This window comes from Monodon monoceros, unplaced genomic scaffold (genome assembly GCF_005190385.1).
Source record: "Monodon monoceros isolate NGI ecotype Baffin Bay Population unplaced genomic scaffold, NGI_Narwhal_1 Super_Scaffold_21, whole genome shotgun sequence".
NCBI lineage: Eukaryota > Metazoa > Chordata > Mammalia > Artiodactyla > Monodontidae > Monodon > Monodon monoceros.
In genome coordinates this window covers 65,685,951-65,702,331 of record NW_021703778.1, presented here as the reverse complement: position 1 = coordinate 65,702,331, position 16,381 = coordinate 65,685,951, and the positions used below count along the sequence as shown (strand labels likewise).

Here is a 16,381-nt window from a genome sequence, read left to right as displayed (position 1 = left end):
CTGATATCTCCCTCCCTTCTGGCCTCCCAGCCTATCTCCTCCCAGCCCTCCTTCCATCCACTGAATCAGGGGTCAGCAAACTTCTCCTGTAAAAGACCAGAAAGTGAATAATCTACACCTCTGGGCCATGTGGTGTCTGTCACAACTACTGAACTCTGCTGTTGGAACATGAGAGCTGCCATGGACAACACATAGACAATTATGTGATACAGAAGGGGATTTACCAACGTGCAATACATAAATGAATGAGATGTGGTTTCAATAAAACTTTATTTATAAACACAGGCGACACTGTGGCTGCAGTTTGCTGACCCCCCCCCCACATTATTTCTATAAGCTGATAGGCAGATAAATAAAAGGAGAGGAAAGGGAAAGGAAGAATGAAAGAAGTGAGAGTGAGAGTGAGAGAGAGACAGAGACACAGAGACACAGAGAGACAGAGGGAGGAAGATGTTTTCCTTGAGCCAAAAGAAACCTTTGGGACTGTCTAGTGCAAAGCCCACATCTTACATACTGGGTAACTGCAACTCAGATAATCTGAATGACTCGCCTGAGTTTAAACAATTAGTTAATGGTAAAAACATAAAAGGTTACTGAGAGAGTAGTATCTTTCAGTTAATAAGAAGTACTGATTTTCTGACCAATAACCATCCTTGTATTCTAGATGCGAGGTACGAAAGCTGTAGTGCGTGTGAAGTGATGAGCCAGGTAAGTGCTGTGAAGCCAAGCAGAGAGACAGTAGTCGCCATGAGGACCCCACCTGGGAGGCCAACAAAGGCCCACCTCTGGATGGCCAGCTCACAGTGGACACCAACCTGTACCACAACCCAACCCGACTGGAAAGTGCGTGTCACAGACACGGTGAGAGCCGGAGCCCAGCTCCTGCCCACCATGAGCCACAGCCAGAGCTTCCAGAAAGCTCGCCAACCTCAGCGTCTGAGCATTCAATACTGTACCTGAACATAGAGCAAGTTCAGCTGCACGGGGTCTCTCGAGTCCACATTCTGATCAGAGTAAAAGAACTTCCGTCTAAGCAGCAACGTTTCATTTTCATCTACTCCTTGTTCTCTGAACGTTCGGCTGTGATCCAGCCAATTTACTGCAACACAAGACGACATATGAAAGAACTGTGTCGATTCTTCCTCTTAGTTCAAGGGGATTAACCCAAACAGCAGTGTGGTGCAGACGTGGATTTCTAGGATGCTGATATCCAGTTATAGTTACTTCTTAGATTAGATCTGAGCTTTTTAACTTTGCAAAGTAACTGCACATGTACCATATGACACATGAAAAAGCAAATGAGGGAGAAATCCGCAGCGATTCCTCACTTAGTAAAGCCCCAGAATGAATCCATGTGCCTTCCTTGGGGTGGTGGGATAAGGAAAACAGTGCTTTATGCCAAGACAGTCAAGTTTGCATTTCCTTTTAAGTCAAGGCTGGTCTTTAGTCTGATCAGGTGAAATAATTTATAAACTCTAAGCATAATGAGTTACTACCTCTGACCTTAAGTAGAAAAGACGAAGAAAATGAAAGTAATTGGGGCAAGGAGAGGACAGGCCACTAAGGGGTCGGGGAGGTCGGGGAGGTAGAACCTTGCCCATGGCACACCTGGAATCTCACTCATTTAGAAAACACTTCCCTGATACCTAGGTGCAAAGGGATGGATCATTCCTCTGCACTTCCCACAGCTCTCATTCCTACACTCCTCCCCGGGCCTAACACACACATTGTGAGCAAGTATTTATTACAAGCCTCAACTTTGGCACAGGGAATGTGTTGGATGGACCTCATCTCCCACAGTACCTGGAAGAGCATCATGCACAGTATAAAAATCCTCAGGATTTGTCTACTAAGGTCTCATTTGGAAAGAAGTATGCAACTGTAAATCAAATGAGGCGAGAGAGAAAGAGAGAATGGAGAAAGGGTCAGAGGAAATGAAAATCCCACAGAAGATCAATAAACATAATGCCAAGGATGACATCTTCCCAATGCAGCACTGAGAGAAAGAACAATGAAGGGAAGAAGCTGGGAAGGCCTGAGTGAAATGTGCATGAAGTAAGATCCTTGGGGGTGGGGTGGTGTCAGGCGGTCAGGTGCACAAAGCACAGGTCTGGGGGGCACATGGGGTATATATACTGGCTTTTCTGTATATTATTAGCTCTGTAGCCATAGAAAAGGACCTTCCTACGATAGAATTATATTACTATTTCATAACCCCTAAGGAAATAATGGATCTAAGTAATGATCATCAATGGCTGTTAACACCACAAAAAAGGAAACAACCAAATTCAACTTCCTAATGGAAGTACACAACACCACATAGGAGTCTTTATTTTTAAACACACACACACACACACACACACACACACACACACACACACACACACACAAATCTGATCAAGTCTCCAGATCTCAGGAATTAAAAGGGACAGATGAACATGTTAAATGACACCACAGGTCATCTAACAAAATCCAGGATGTAGAAAATTCTATACAAGTAACAATCTCGTTTCTTCCCCTCAAAAATTATAAGGCAAAAATAAAACAGATGGAGGGAAACTCTTGAGACTAAAAGAGTTAAACCACCTATCATCCAATCTTATTTGGACCTTCACTTAAACAAACTGTTACAAAAAAATTCTTTAGACAGCAATGGAGAAGATGGGAACACAATGTGTATATTTCACCTTAAGAGATTACTTTTGAGATGTGAAATGGTATTATCATCCCTTTTTTTTTTTCCCTTAAGGGTCTATATCTTTTAGTGACACAGGCCAACATGTCTGTAGATGAAATAAAACAAAGGCACAACCACACACTCCTGCCCTGGGTCACACAGATGATGGGAGAGGAGTGAGGCTTGGCTGACCATGTGCCTGCATCACACCTCCTCTTCAGACACTCACGGTCATCATCCGTGTGAAGCTTGGCCTTCAACTTCTCCATCTTCCTCTCGTCTCGTAACAGCGTCCTGTCTTTTTTTAATGTACCCGTTCCTTCTTCTTTCTTTTCTTCAATTGTTTCTTGGATTAAAGAGTATTCTTCATAGTTTGTAATTCCTAAAATTATCAATTAGGTTATTATAATGGTCAGTGATTACATTGCTGTCAACTCCTTTCATCCTGAGGCCTGTAATACTCCAAGGAGTCCCTGGGGGCAAAAGATAGGAAAGAAGCCTTGCCAAGATGAAGGTCAGGGTCACCCAGGGAGCACACATCAAGGAACTGGCCACAAAGGAGGATCTTTGGCTAGTTAAGTCACACTCAAATGTCACGTTCAAGTCTCCTGACTAATTTTTGAGTAATAAGAACAAAGTAGAGATCATACAGAGGAAGGCAAGACAATGTCAAGCAAGCAGTGTCTGAAGGAGCTGGGCTTCCTTTGCATGATGAGGAAACTAAGACAGGCAAGGCCACTTTCTGAAGATATTCAAGAGGCTTCACATAGAAAGGAGAGACAGACTTGTTCTGAGGAGACTAACAGAAGCTAGGAGAAAAAAAGATGCCTAAGAATTGTACAGGCTGTCCCCACGAGTCTTCAGGAGAGATCCTGGGTATCAGTGATGCTGACACAGAATCACAGCCGTGGGCAGGAGACTAAATTATATGATTTTGAAACATTACTTTCAATTGAAAACTCCTATTGTTTTTGAAATAAAAGCTCTCACTTGTGACTCAGTGAGAAGTTCAAGTGTTGACAACACCAGTTAGTGGGTTTGCAAATCAGGAAAATGAACACACTCTCTTGGGACTGGGCCAAAGTCAATGTGTTACAATATATTCAAAATTGCCTAGATACCCAAAGGGGGTGGAAAAAAAAGAAGAGGCATATTATTAAAAACAAAACAAAATCCAGAAGCTCTTCATGTGTACCCTTACCTATCCTGCTGCAAATAGTAACCAGGAGTTCCCCAACAGTCTTGGAATCATCCACCATCACTGTTTTCACAGATCCATCCAGCATCCGAATTTTCTGAGGTCTCTGTTTTTTTTTATATTCCAAAATATCCTACAGCAAAATCATACAAACATCTCACACTGCGTGGGAAATGAGGTGATAAACTTGGACACTTTTCTTTAAAAAATGACTTTTCCCGAGCACCCTCTGATTTCCTCCTCCTAAGTTTTCATGAGATTTTTGCCACTAATACAGAATCTCCAGTGTTATAAACTGCTTTCATAAAGTTTTCTTTAAACTCTGATAGTAAAATTGCACCTCAAAAAGTCCTACTTATAGTTCACAGTTACTGAAAACTAACCTCTGTAAAGTGAAAGTAGCATATGTCCTCCTGAAAGGCTGAGAACGGTCTGCTGTAATGAGAATTAGCAGAGGAAAATTCCTACTTGTTTTTTAAAAAGTTTATAGTGTGCTTCTTCAATGGCCTCTTACATAGTTATAAGCAATTTTTAATATATATGTCATGAAGGACATAAGTAATACCCCCATAATTCTTCACAGTAGTGGTGTATCACAGTAAAAGTGGTCTTCTGCCAATAATGGCAAGACCAAACAGGCGTAATAAGTTTGAGAGTTATGTCTAAATAAGAGACTCTCCTTTTACTACACTTCTTAAAAAGAGAACTATGGAAGGGAAAATTAATGGCAACTCATACTTTGCTCCTGCTTATGGAGTACTGACCAATCCGATGTGTCTATTCCGTAAACCAAAACCCAATATATTTCGGGGGTTAAGCTAATATTGTGTTAGTTTCAGGTGAACAGCAAAGTGATTCAGTGTTTATATATATATAATTTTCCATTATAGGCTGTTACAAGATACTGAATATAGTTCCCTGTTAACACATTTTTATTCATTATTTTTTTCCTACTTCCATAACACAATTTTTTATTGTTACTGTTATTAAACTCATATCTAATGTGAACTTTTTTATAAAAGCAAAACACTGATTAATATTTAATTTCTGGCTACCTTTAGGATTATATTTTTGTTCTCTCTCTATGCTTACTTTCTATCACCAGTCACCAGGGTACTTCCTACATACTTACAGGAAGATGCTATGTTTCATAACTACCAAGTCCAACAATGGCATGTGGAAACAGCTTAAAATCATTACCTCATGCTGCTTTAATTACTTTGTGGAGTTTCAAGAATTTGGACTGCTGATATTTTCTATCACTAACCTGGACGGCCTTTACGAAGTATATTACATCAAAACTATTAATAAAGTGCCCCTGTGGGCTTCCCTGGTGGTGCAGTGGTTGAGAGTCTGCCTGCCGATGCAGGGGACACGGGTTCGTGCCCCGGTCCGGGAAGATCCCACATGCCGCGGAGCGGCTGGGCCCGTGAGCCATGGCCGCTGAGCCTGCGCTCCGCAACGGGAGAGGCCACAACAGTGAGAGGCCCACATACCGCAAAAAAAAAAAAAAAAAAAAAAGAATAAAGTGCCCTTGAATCAAAATAGGTTGTTGAATCTCTCTTTTTCTTTGAAGCATAATCGTGTTAGCTTCTATGGAAGGCCTAGGGACAAAGTGATGAAAAAAATAAAAAAAAGATCAACAGCATACCCCATTTCGCAACATGTAGTAATCCAGTGTTCTGCCTGCTTCCAGCCAAATTCCTTTCCTGGGGTCTTCATCTGAGAGAAACAGCCCATAGTCAGAAGCTGGAGGAAAAACAGAAAGAAAAATAAAAAACAAAGTGATGATGACGCCATCACTGACTTCCAGGCTCTTGAGTCTGCTGATTTGGCAAGGGGTTCTCCTTCACTAGAGAAATACTTCATTCTGACAACATGGGCAGCCGCTGGGACTAAAGCAGATGGGAGGAATGAGAGCTGAGCTGCAAAACCAACACCCACATACAGGGGTCATGTTTCTTAAAACAAGTGGGCAGCAGTCGTGTCTAAAATTTAGGGAAACGCCGAGAACAAAGCGGTCCAAATTTCCTTCTAACTGAATTGGGCTTTGTTCCCTATCACATGCTGTAAAAGCCAGGCCAAGAACCCAGGAAGAATGGTAAGACAGCTGTGGAGAAACTATGCACATAATCACTCAAGCCAAGGCCACTTAAGCAAAGAGGGGCCGATGGAGCCTCAACACTTGGAATAATCCCTCCATCACCCCCACATACCATTACAAAATAAAAGGAAGAGTTCCGTGTGAGACGAAGTCGCTGCTCCCCATGCCACCAAATTATGAGTAAAGTTGGAGAGTTAAACCCTGTGTTCTTCACAGAAATCCTTTAATCCGACCCAGGAAGTATAAGCGGGTGGAGGAAGGAAGAAAGCAGTATCGTTTCCTGTCTCAAGACCTCTTTCTTCCTAAATGTGATTCAAGGAAACCTCAGAGACCCAGATGAGGGCCAGAGCTCCTGTTGTTTCTTAGAAAAACAATTTCAAGATCTATAAAGGTTTGTATCTTCACCAGAGTTTTACAGCAATCCAACCCAAACAAAGTTTTAAAAATCTGGGAATAAACAGTAACAGAAAAGTAAAAACACCAGATATGACTGGACAACCAGATCTTAAGTAAGGTTGGGAATGTGGGCAAACTTTATTCTGATTTTTGGGTAATCTAGAAATAACAGTGTTTTGAATAATATAGATATTGCTTTTGGACCAAAAGATTCGTGCTTTTGTGAGTAACAGATCTTTTCAAGAAGACCCAGGCCTAACAATAGCTATCTTTGAACGTTTGATTTTTATGATTCCAATTTTTAAAGAAAGTTTTATTCCATTTTCACACTAAAGGCTTATTAATTTAGGAGTAACCCCAATTTCTCAAGCATTAAATACTAAATAAAAGAAGGAAATGTAGAGAGAAGACAAAGGGAAACGGAAAATAGAATTGTATGAATGACTCTTGTTTAAAGTCAGATTAACAGTGGTCAGTGGTTCAACCAAACATTAAACACAACACGTATCAGAAATATATTTTTTAAGGTTTAAGACAAAGATGATAAAGCCCCTGCAAAGTACTTGAAATGTAAGGCTTGCCCTGGGTCCTGATGGCTGTTCCAGTCTTCTTCAGGCTGCTAGCAGTGGAAAGTTTTCAGGCATGCGAAACAGCGCTCAGGATATACAAAAGCGGTAACTGTCAGAGCAGCTTTATCTGTGCTCTGTGGGGCTTTATAACAAAAAGTGACTTGTAAACAGAGCGCAATGCTGATGTATGGAAGGGTCATGACAATGAGGATGGCTCGCTGGCAGCTGTGATCATTGTCATTACAAGTCTCACACAGGAGGCAAGTAATGTCCAGGATAAGAAGACATTTCATTTGAAACATACACACCTGTGTACCATTCAGAGCCTCCGTTTCCTTAGCTATTAAGGGAAAAACATACAAACACATTTCAAGCAGCCAGTAAATAACCAACGGCCTACCTTGGCCAGTTTGTGCCTCGGGTACCCGTTCCCGAATGACTCGACACGCGTCATACACTGCCGTCGATGGTTCAAACTGCATGGTCTTCACCACGTTGCAGTGGCGGACACAGATCTTTAAGGACAGGGCCACCATTTTTCCAGATGACTTGAGGACTCTCACTTAGAATGTCTGGGGAACACAAACGAACAAACCGTGAATGTTCCTGATAACTGTCCAGTAGAAAAAAAACGTTAGAGTCTGAATCAGCTTTAAAAATCGAAAGAAAATAAAACGGCAATTAAAGAGAAGGCTCCGGATAAAAACACAAGTTAAAAAATAACTTTTGAAAATTTGAGAATAGGACAGCAGCAGTCGTGGAGTTACCATTATCACAGTGTGGCAAGGAGAGCCCCTTGGAAGGAGGGAACCACAGGAGTTCACCAAGGCTCCTTCCTCAAGGCTGCTCCCTACTTGGGGTTTCCCCAGCGAGAGTGGAATTTCCCAGGTGAGTGCCCTCCAGGTGAGAGGCCGAGTGTCCTGGGTGCCCACTGCTGTCTCCTGACAATGCCTGTCAGCACCCTCAGTTGCGCGGCTCCCTCCCCAGCAGCTCCTGGGCACAGGGAAGAGGCACCTCTGCCCTCTGGGGTGCTTCTCACGGCCAAACTCCACCACATCTTGTACCAGAAGACCTGGCTTGGAGGCCCAGCCCCATCGCCAGGAGACAGCCAACTGGCCACTCTGTTTCCATTTCCCTGCAATCACGGAGCCATACGCTGCTATCTGCCCTTCATAATTCACAGAAGAACTGAATCCTGAGGGGACCTCAGTGCCAGGCCAAGGCACAGCCATCACTAATGAGGCCAGAGCGGCTTATCTTAAACACCCGGTGTGCCAGGCAGCTTCAGACTCCTCAGGGGTCTCAAAGTGAAGAAAATGCCAATTTAGTTGTTCTTTCATTCAAACAAACACCTGGGATATTTTGCTTCTTATCCAGTTCAATGGCTTTAAAAATAGATAGGTGCTTAGGCTGGGTTTGAATTATTTTGTAAAAGCCTTCTTTTTACATTTTAAGTCCAGTCATTTAATGCATTTTCTGAGTTGGTGGCTTCTGGGTGACTTCAACTACCTGCTCCATTCCTTGGCCAGAAACTTACCCCCCAACTCAGGCCAGCCTCTATCAATGCAAGCCTTGGACACAAGAGGGAGGCATCTTCCCTGCACCTGAGAAGCCAACACAGACTCACCCAGCTCACTGTCATCCTGGCAACCAAAATAAGGCATTTCACAGTGAGTAGCTATTAGAATCCTAGAGCTGCATGGATAACAAATCCCCAGGAGTTTCAATCTCACACTCCTTTCTCGTCTTTTATTAGAGAATCTACACGTAGTAAACCTGGACCACAGCTCCCTCTGGGAATGCAAGTGCTAAGAAGCAATCAGGTGGCCACAGGCAGAGAGGGCAGCAGGCTGACCAGGGGTGGGAGCCTCTAAGGCGTTGCTTCTCAGCAAGCCTCACTAACCACTGGCTTCCTAACATCCAGCGACTACAGTCACTTGGATACAGAGGGCAGTTTTCGACAGATGCTCTGGTATCCATGGGCAAGGTATGTACACACTCTCATGCAGCAACCATTTACGCTGTCCAACTGTAAAGTCATTCTGACCTCTGCTTAGCTTCCGCATAAATTTGGCCCATGAAAACATGAAAATATTTCTTATTTGAGAAATGTCAAGATATACTTCTCAACAAACAATAGCAGTATTCACTGACAATCTGCCCTAAACAGAATTAATTTACTACAGCCTGGGCAGTGACTAGATTGAGTTGTTCAAAATATCTGATGATTTTCCATCTACAATATTGAGGTCTTGTAAAGCCACATACGTAGGCATCCCTCGGGGATGTCGTGGGTTTGGTTCCAGACCACCACGATAAAGTGCATATCGAAATGGAGTGAGTCACACGAATTTTTTGGTTTCCCGGTGCATATAAAAGTCATGTTTACACCATACTATGGTCTATTAAGTGTGCAATACCATGATGTCTAAAAAAAACCAAATACATATACACTATCAGAATATACTTTATTGCTAAAAAATGCTAACCATCCTCTGAGCGATCAGCAAGTCGTAACGGTTTTGCTGGTGGAGGGCCATGCTGACCGACCAGGGTAGTAGTGGTTAAAAATGGGGGTGGCTGTGGCCATTACTTAAGACAGCAACGTCTTGTGCCGTATTGATCGACTCTTCCTTTCACAAAGGATTTCTCTATAGCACTTTTGATTTCTTTCCAGAACTTTTCCTCTGCATTCACAACTTGACTGTTGGGGGCAAGAGGCCTAGCTTTCAGCCTGTCTTGGCTTCCTCACTAACTAAATCATTTCTAGCTTTGACTTAAAGTGAGAAACGTGTGACTCTTCCACTTACTTGACCACTTAAGAGGACACCGTTGGTTTATTAATTGGCCTAATTTCAATACTGTTGTTTCAATACTGTTGTTTCTCAGGGAATAGAGAGGCCTGAGGAGAGGGAGACAGATGTGGGAACGGCTGGTCAGTGGAGAAGTCAGAACACATATTTGTCAGTTAAGTTTCCTGTCTCGTGTACAGGTGTGGTTCAGGGCTCCCCAAAGCAATTACAATAGTAACATCACAAATATAATAATGAAAAAGTTTCAAATATTGCGAGGGCTACCAAAACGGGTCACAGAGACATGAAGTGAGCAAATGCTGTTGGAAAGATGGCGATACTGATAGACTCGTCTGAGTCAGGGTTGCTACAAACCTTCAGTTTGTTAAAAAACAAAAAACAAAAAAACACAGTCGCTGCAAAGCACAGTAAAGCAAAGTGCAGTGAAACAAGGTATCCCTGTAAAATGCTCTACCCAACTCTTTTTAATAGGCATATTTAACCAACCAACTCTCCAATTTGAAGAAATCAAACCGTATGGTATCACTTATACGTGGAATCTAAAAAATAATACAAATGAATGTATATGCAAAACAGAATCAGACTCACATATAAAGAAAACAAACTTGTGATTACCAAAGGGGGAGGGACAAATTAGGGGTATGAGAATAACAGATACAAACTATTATGTATAAAATAAACAACCAACAAGGATATACTGTGTAGCACGGGGAATTACAGCCATTACCTTATAACCTATGACCTACAGCCATAACCTACAATGGAGTATTATCTGCAAAAATACTGAATCACTATGCTGTACAGCTGAAACTAAGATATCGTAAATCAACTATACTTCAATAAAAATACAAATATAAACTCTAGGGATAAATTGACAAATCTGCTGGGGTGTAAATCACTCCATGGGTTAGTTTTTCCCCTGCAGCTGGTGACAACTGTGGGGTTTCCTGAAACGGTGAGATCCACGAGCATAGCTGGCGATAACAGTCAGTGGGAAACTTGATGACATCATGGGTGCTGTTTACAGAACACAGCAGAGAGAGTGAGATGGTTAGTATCTTCCATCCCCTGAGAATAGGAAGTAGTCCAGTATAAGTATCCCTGCATGAAAGCATCCCTTCCCAGGCTAATAACTGGGCTTTCTGAAGAGCAAATGAATGGTCCCTGTAGCCAAGCAGAGAAAGACTCAATCGCCGGGAAAGGCAGAGCCACGACACGGGGCCGAGAGCAGAAATGCGCAGCAGGACAGACCACACGGGAGAGCTCAGACAGAAGTAGAAGACACAGAGGGGAGCGAGGAGAAACGGGCAAATTGAGGAACGGGGGCGCTGCAGGACAGAAGGTGCAGAATCAATGAGCAACACGGGAAAGAAGCCCAGAACATGGGGAAGCAGAAGACAAGAAGAGAAGCAGGAAAGGTATGACAGGGAAGGAACATTTCTATCCAAAACAACCGGAAAAATGAAGAAACCATTGACTGAGGGGGAGGAAGCTGCTGCAAGCACAGGTCTGGGGTGAAAAGTTGCTAAGGAATTTCTCTGGGATGTATTCAGCGAGAGGTGGAGCAGAGTCAAACACAAAACTGGAGATACGATGCGGGGTGCGGGAGTGTCATCACGTTCAAGTCTTTGGGGCTAGAAAGATCATCTAGGGAGTGAGCACGAGAGGGAAGAGACCTGAGGTCTGGGTCCTGGAACAGTGTTCTAGAATCAGGACAAGAAGGAACCCGCAAGGAGACCTAGTGGTAGGGGAGGGAGGAACATGGAGAGAGGGTAGGACCAGAGGGAAAGTGCCTCAAGCAGGAGGGAGAGATCACGTGTGTCAAATGCGGATCACAGTTCAGGAAGAGGGGTGCTGAGACAGGACAGCAGAATCTGGCTGCTTGGAGGTCTCTGGCAGCCGGGAAAAGAGCGGGGGTAAGGCCAGAGCAGCAGGTCTACGAGACAAGTGAGGAGGGGGGCTGGCCCAACAAGTACAGAGGCCTGATGGAAGGGGTGGCGGAACAGGCGGTAGCTCTGATTTACGCTTTGAAGGCTTTTTATCCAGAAACAATTCACCACATGGATGCTGCAACCTCCCTTTCTAGCCAGCATCTATACAGACCTGGTTTCCCCTTATTACGGCCCTTGGGGGCAGTCCCAGGACAGCTAAGTGTCCTTGCTGGAGGCAGGTGCCTCGCCACACAACGCCGCTGCCCGTGTGTGTGAGAGGAGAGGGGAGGAGAGGGTGAGTCTTGGTTCAAGCAAAGGGCGCTGGACTAGGAGTGTGTGGTCCAGGTTCAGTCTCAGCCTGTCGATGCCTTGGACCTTCTCTCTCTGCTTTTCAGAGAGCAGGAAGCCACCAACTCCCACGAAAGGAGCCTCCCAGGAGGCACGTGCTGCTTGGCCAGCTCCTCCCCTGTTCTCCTTATCCTGACATCTCACAATGGAGGCCACTATCCTTAGCTCAGGGCAGATGTTGAATGGAATAAGGAACACCAGAGATTTATTTCGCGGTCTACCATCTCAAAACAACCACTGCGAAAAGCATCAGTTTCACTACACGGGAACACGTTCCGCAAAAAGACAAAAAATCCACATCAGTCACTCTGAACGAGCTCTGCACGGTCGTCAAAAACTAAAAGGCTCCAATTTCTTCTACTTACTCTTGGCTCTCTGTTTTATTATGACTCAGTGTTCCCAAGTATGAAAGCATGAAACAAGACCGACAATTTCCTGCACGGGAATGTTTTTAAAAATGCAAATTATGCACATAAAAATGCTTTATAAACGACAAAATTATGTATAAAGCCAAGGTACTTTTCCTACTATCACGCAAGAGGATCCCCCACACAGAAAAACCTCAGTGAGGTCTGAATCCAAAGTGGATGGCGATTTAATCACCATCCCACGGGGAGCACGGCAATGAGCTGTTTCTAGCCCTCCTCTCGACACAATGAGAGACGTGCAGAACAGACATTTGTTGGAATAAAGTGTCCTGACTTGCGGCAGAAAGAGGTAGGATTAAAGCATAAAGCAACCTAGAGATGCCAGCGAAAGCTGAGCGTGTATTCAACGCCCGTGAGAAGTCTCACTATAGATCCATTCGAGCCCTAAGAAAATCATGCAGCTCTGACGACACGCCATGATAAAACTTGACTTTTCCCCTCTCTCCGCTGTGATGTTTTCAGGTCAGCGCAGCACTGACCCTGACTACAACTGACCCTCAATGTCCACTTTCCTGTAACCTCACCCCTCCTGCTAATTCCTGTCCCTCCAGGCTGGGAGCCTAGGAGAGCTGACCAGGCTTCCTCTTCTGGTTTGGCTGCACGAAGGCTGAGGGCCGAACGTGTATGCTGTTTCTCACAGTACTGTTAGTGTCTAATTCGCCTCTATTTTATGATCCTATCCTTGTTCTTCTTCTGCCCCAAGTTAAATGTCTATCTAGTTGAACTTTAAGTCCCTGTTCATTTTTTGCTAAAAGATAGGGTACAGGAATTCCCTGGCAGTCCAGTGGTTAGGACTCCACACTTTCAATCCTGTTGGCTTGGGTTCGATCCCTGGTCAGGGAACTAAGATCCTGCAAGCTGCGTGGCATGGCAAAAAAAAAAAAAAAAAAAAAAAAGACAGGGTGTAGAGGCATAAACCATCCATTACTTTCCTTTGCATTAATCGCTTCTCACTCTGACCATTTTGGCCCTGATTGTATGTGTGAAGGTCACCTGGACCGAGACAGAAACCCTTCTGTGCCATCCATTGTGGAAGATGAGCCAAGAGTTTCACCAGTGATGAAACCCAGACATTCTCTCCTTTCAAAGTAAACACTTTTTAGTCCCAGGGAGCTGTAAACAGCCCAGTATGATGGCAGCGATGCAGGCTGCAGGCTCACCCCAGTCCACCCTGGGACAAACAAGCCCAACTCAGCCAAGACCTCCTCCTCTCCAAAAGCAATGGTGGTCAAGATGAGCAACCACCCCTTGGCTCTCTGCCCTGGTGAGGGCCATGGTGTTCCAACCCCACCCCTGCCTTACCAGCTGCCACCCTAGGCTGGTCACTTAAGTGCCATCTGCCTCAGTCTACTCCTCTCTAAAATAGGAGACAATAATAAATCTACCTCAAAGATTGTTAGAGAACTAAAGAAGTTCATACATGTCAAAGGCACAAAGAAAGTACAGGGTCAGGGTTTGTTGTTATTATTTATTAGTCATGGCGGTTGGACAAACACTGAAAACAGCATACTGTGTTCAGCCACCACCTGAGCTGCGAAATTCATTTTATTATTTACTCTGCATCTATCATATACTAGATACTATTATGGGCATTCGGGAAGCAAAGACAGACAAGATTCCTGCCTAGTTGGAGCTCACCTTCTAGTAACCCTTTTCACTACACAGCTCCTGTGTTCATCCTTATTCACATCATACGACGTGATTTTTCTAGATGCAGAACTATCTAAGGATGAGCCCTGAAGTGGAACGTTTTTGTGGATCAGGTAACTCCTAGTACTCCTAGCTGTCGCTCTTGCATGTTAGCTGAATTCCCTCAATCCAGGAGGCCAAAGGAAAGAACACCTCTCCCTGTGGGGCAGGGCTGGTATCACAACATGTCCTCTGCCCAGGAGTAACCCACGTGAGGTGCCATTGGTTCTGCATACTCTGCTGTACAGCAGAGGAGTGGCACTCAGCTGGCAGGACCACAGGGACAGGCCACCAAGCCTCAGTGGAGCCCTGGATCTGCAGGAGAGTAAGAGCTACCCACCAATCCCAACCTCTCCCTCCAGCCGCTGACTCCATTCTGACCCATTGGAAGACTGCTGAAGCCAATTACAATGGCTGTGCCTGACCCCTTCTGTAGGTCTGTTCCTCTCTCAGCAGGCAAAATACAGCTCTGTTTGGTAACAGCATGCATCACATAACTGAATGTCGGCATAAAATGTGGGCCTATATAGAAGCTATTATTCATCTGTGTTTCTATCTCCTGTGAACGATTCTGCTCTCAAAGAAATGCCCCGGAAAGAGCTTCCCCGTCTCTCTCCACCCCTCACCTGCTCCTCTGAAAGGGAGGAGGGGGGAAAGCCCATCTGACAAGTAAGAACCCATTGTAACTGGGCCACGGCTACCCAGAGATGCCTTGAAAGCTAAGCCCCGGAGGGTCTCACACTCCATCTCGCTCTCCTGGGCTGTCTGTGCTCCAGTACCTTAGGGCTCGCCTTGAACATTCAGACTCCATGTACTGAGCCCAGTCTCATTACAGGCCTCCACAGGTGTCCGTCATCTTCTAGGAAGGTAAGTCAGGTCAACCATTAATTGAGAACCAGGTGTCTAATTCAAGGAGGGGCCAGGAGGAGAGGAGGCTGAGGGTCCCATTTGGGGCTCATCTCCAGCCTTAATCACCTTATCTCCCCACTGGGCCCTCACATCTCTTCCTGCTAGTGAGAGTGTAGAGGTGAGAGTCTGATTGGAGAGGCTCCCCTGGTCTCCCACATCAACAACTTGTGAGAGCTCCGGCTACGAGGCTTGGAGAAAACAGTAAGAAAACACAGCTGACGTGATTTTTTTCCCATGCGCCCAACAGCCCACTTAGACCAGGAAACAAGAGAGAACAGTCACTTAAGAACATCTCTTTAGTCCTCCTTCAGGGAGGCACGGGAAGCCAGGATCGCTGTTTGACTCTGAACACCTCAACTAGAAATAACTGTCATTAAAAAGTCAGGCGGTCAAGGAGCATAGGACAAATGATTAACCACCCACAGGTGTGAACTTAGCAGGCCAGGCAAGTCAACAAAAATTCTAGCCCAGTGGTTGGCACCCAGGGCTGCTTTGCAAACCTCACAAATGCCCCGCCCCCGACCCACAGGGCTATCCCTTTGTATGCTTGCCTGTCCCCATTACACCAGCATTAAGATATATACACAACACAGTGTCAGGAATACATTTGCCACGAGAGGTCCATTTCCCCCACTGTCCTCTGAGAGCAAGGACTATATCATTTCGGCCGTGCTTGAATCTCAAGGCCATAGCACAGTGCCCACCACAAGTAGATGCTTAATAAATGTTTGTGGAATTAATATGCACATCATGGAAAGACGTACGCCAATTTTTTTTCTAAATTAGTCATTAGGAATTATTCACACTCACATCATGACTCAAGGATGAACAGAGAGCAAACATCCAGCAGACCCCACTATTTCTACTCATCCACAGCCATTTACACTGACCACAGAGACTAAACCCCATGGCTCACAAGACGAAGTTCCTTATTTTGGCAAATGAGAAACAAAAAAGAACCAAATCCACACCAGGTGGGAATAACTGGAAGCTCCCTGAGAGCAGGGACCATGTATATCGCTCACCATCAAGTACCTGCCAGAGAGAAGGGCTAAGTATTTGTTTAATGCATGTACGGAGGTGCAAGTCACCAAGAGAACCAAAGCGTGCATACAACGGTGAATACAGAATGATGGGAGAAAACCTCTGAGACTGTTTTCCATGTTCAGATGAAGAAACTATAATCTTGAGATCAACTGATCTTCTCAAGGTCACACTGGTAGCAAACCACAACCAGACCTTCCCATGTTGCCACAATGAACAGGGTTGGTTATAGGTGTGGTGTGATTAGAGCCCTCCGAGGCTCTAACTTACCCTCC

At 44.6% G+C, this 16,381-nt stretch overlaps 1 protein-coding gene across 4 annotated transcripts in view; it reads right to left on the bottom strand.

The window, feature by feature from the left end:
* Nucleotides 1-16,381, bottom strand: part of TLN2 (talin 2) — a 443,808-nt gene that overhangs the window by 192,861 nt on the left and 234,566 nt on the right. For all 4 annotated transcript variants that reach the window (XM_029237651.1, XM_029237653.1, XM_029237652.1 and 1 more), the window contains 5 exons: nucleotides 7,345-7,516; nucleotides 5,527-5,624; nucleotides 3,879-4,008; nucleotides 2,907-3,059; nucleotides 957-1,099 (listed from right to left, as the gene is read on the bottom strand). In XM_029237651.1, coding sequence (XP_029093484.1) covers nucleotides 957-1,099; nucleotides 2,907-3,059; nucleotides 3,879-4,008; nucleotides 5,527-5,624; nucleotides 7,345-7,480 — 660 coding nt within the window. In that variant the 5' untranslated portion in view covers nucleotides 7,481-7,516. The remainder of the gene's footprint in view (nucleotides 1-956; nucleotides 1,100-2,906; nucleotides 3,060-3,878; nucleotides 4,009-5,526; nucleotides 5,625-7,344; nucleotides 7,517-16,381) is intronic.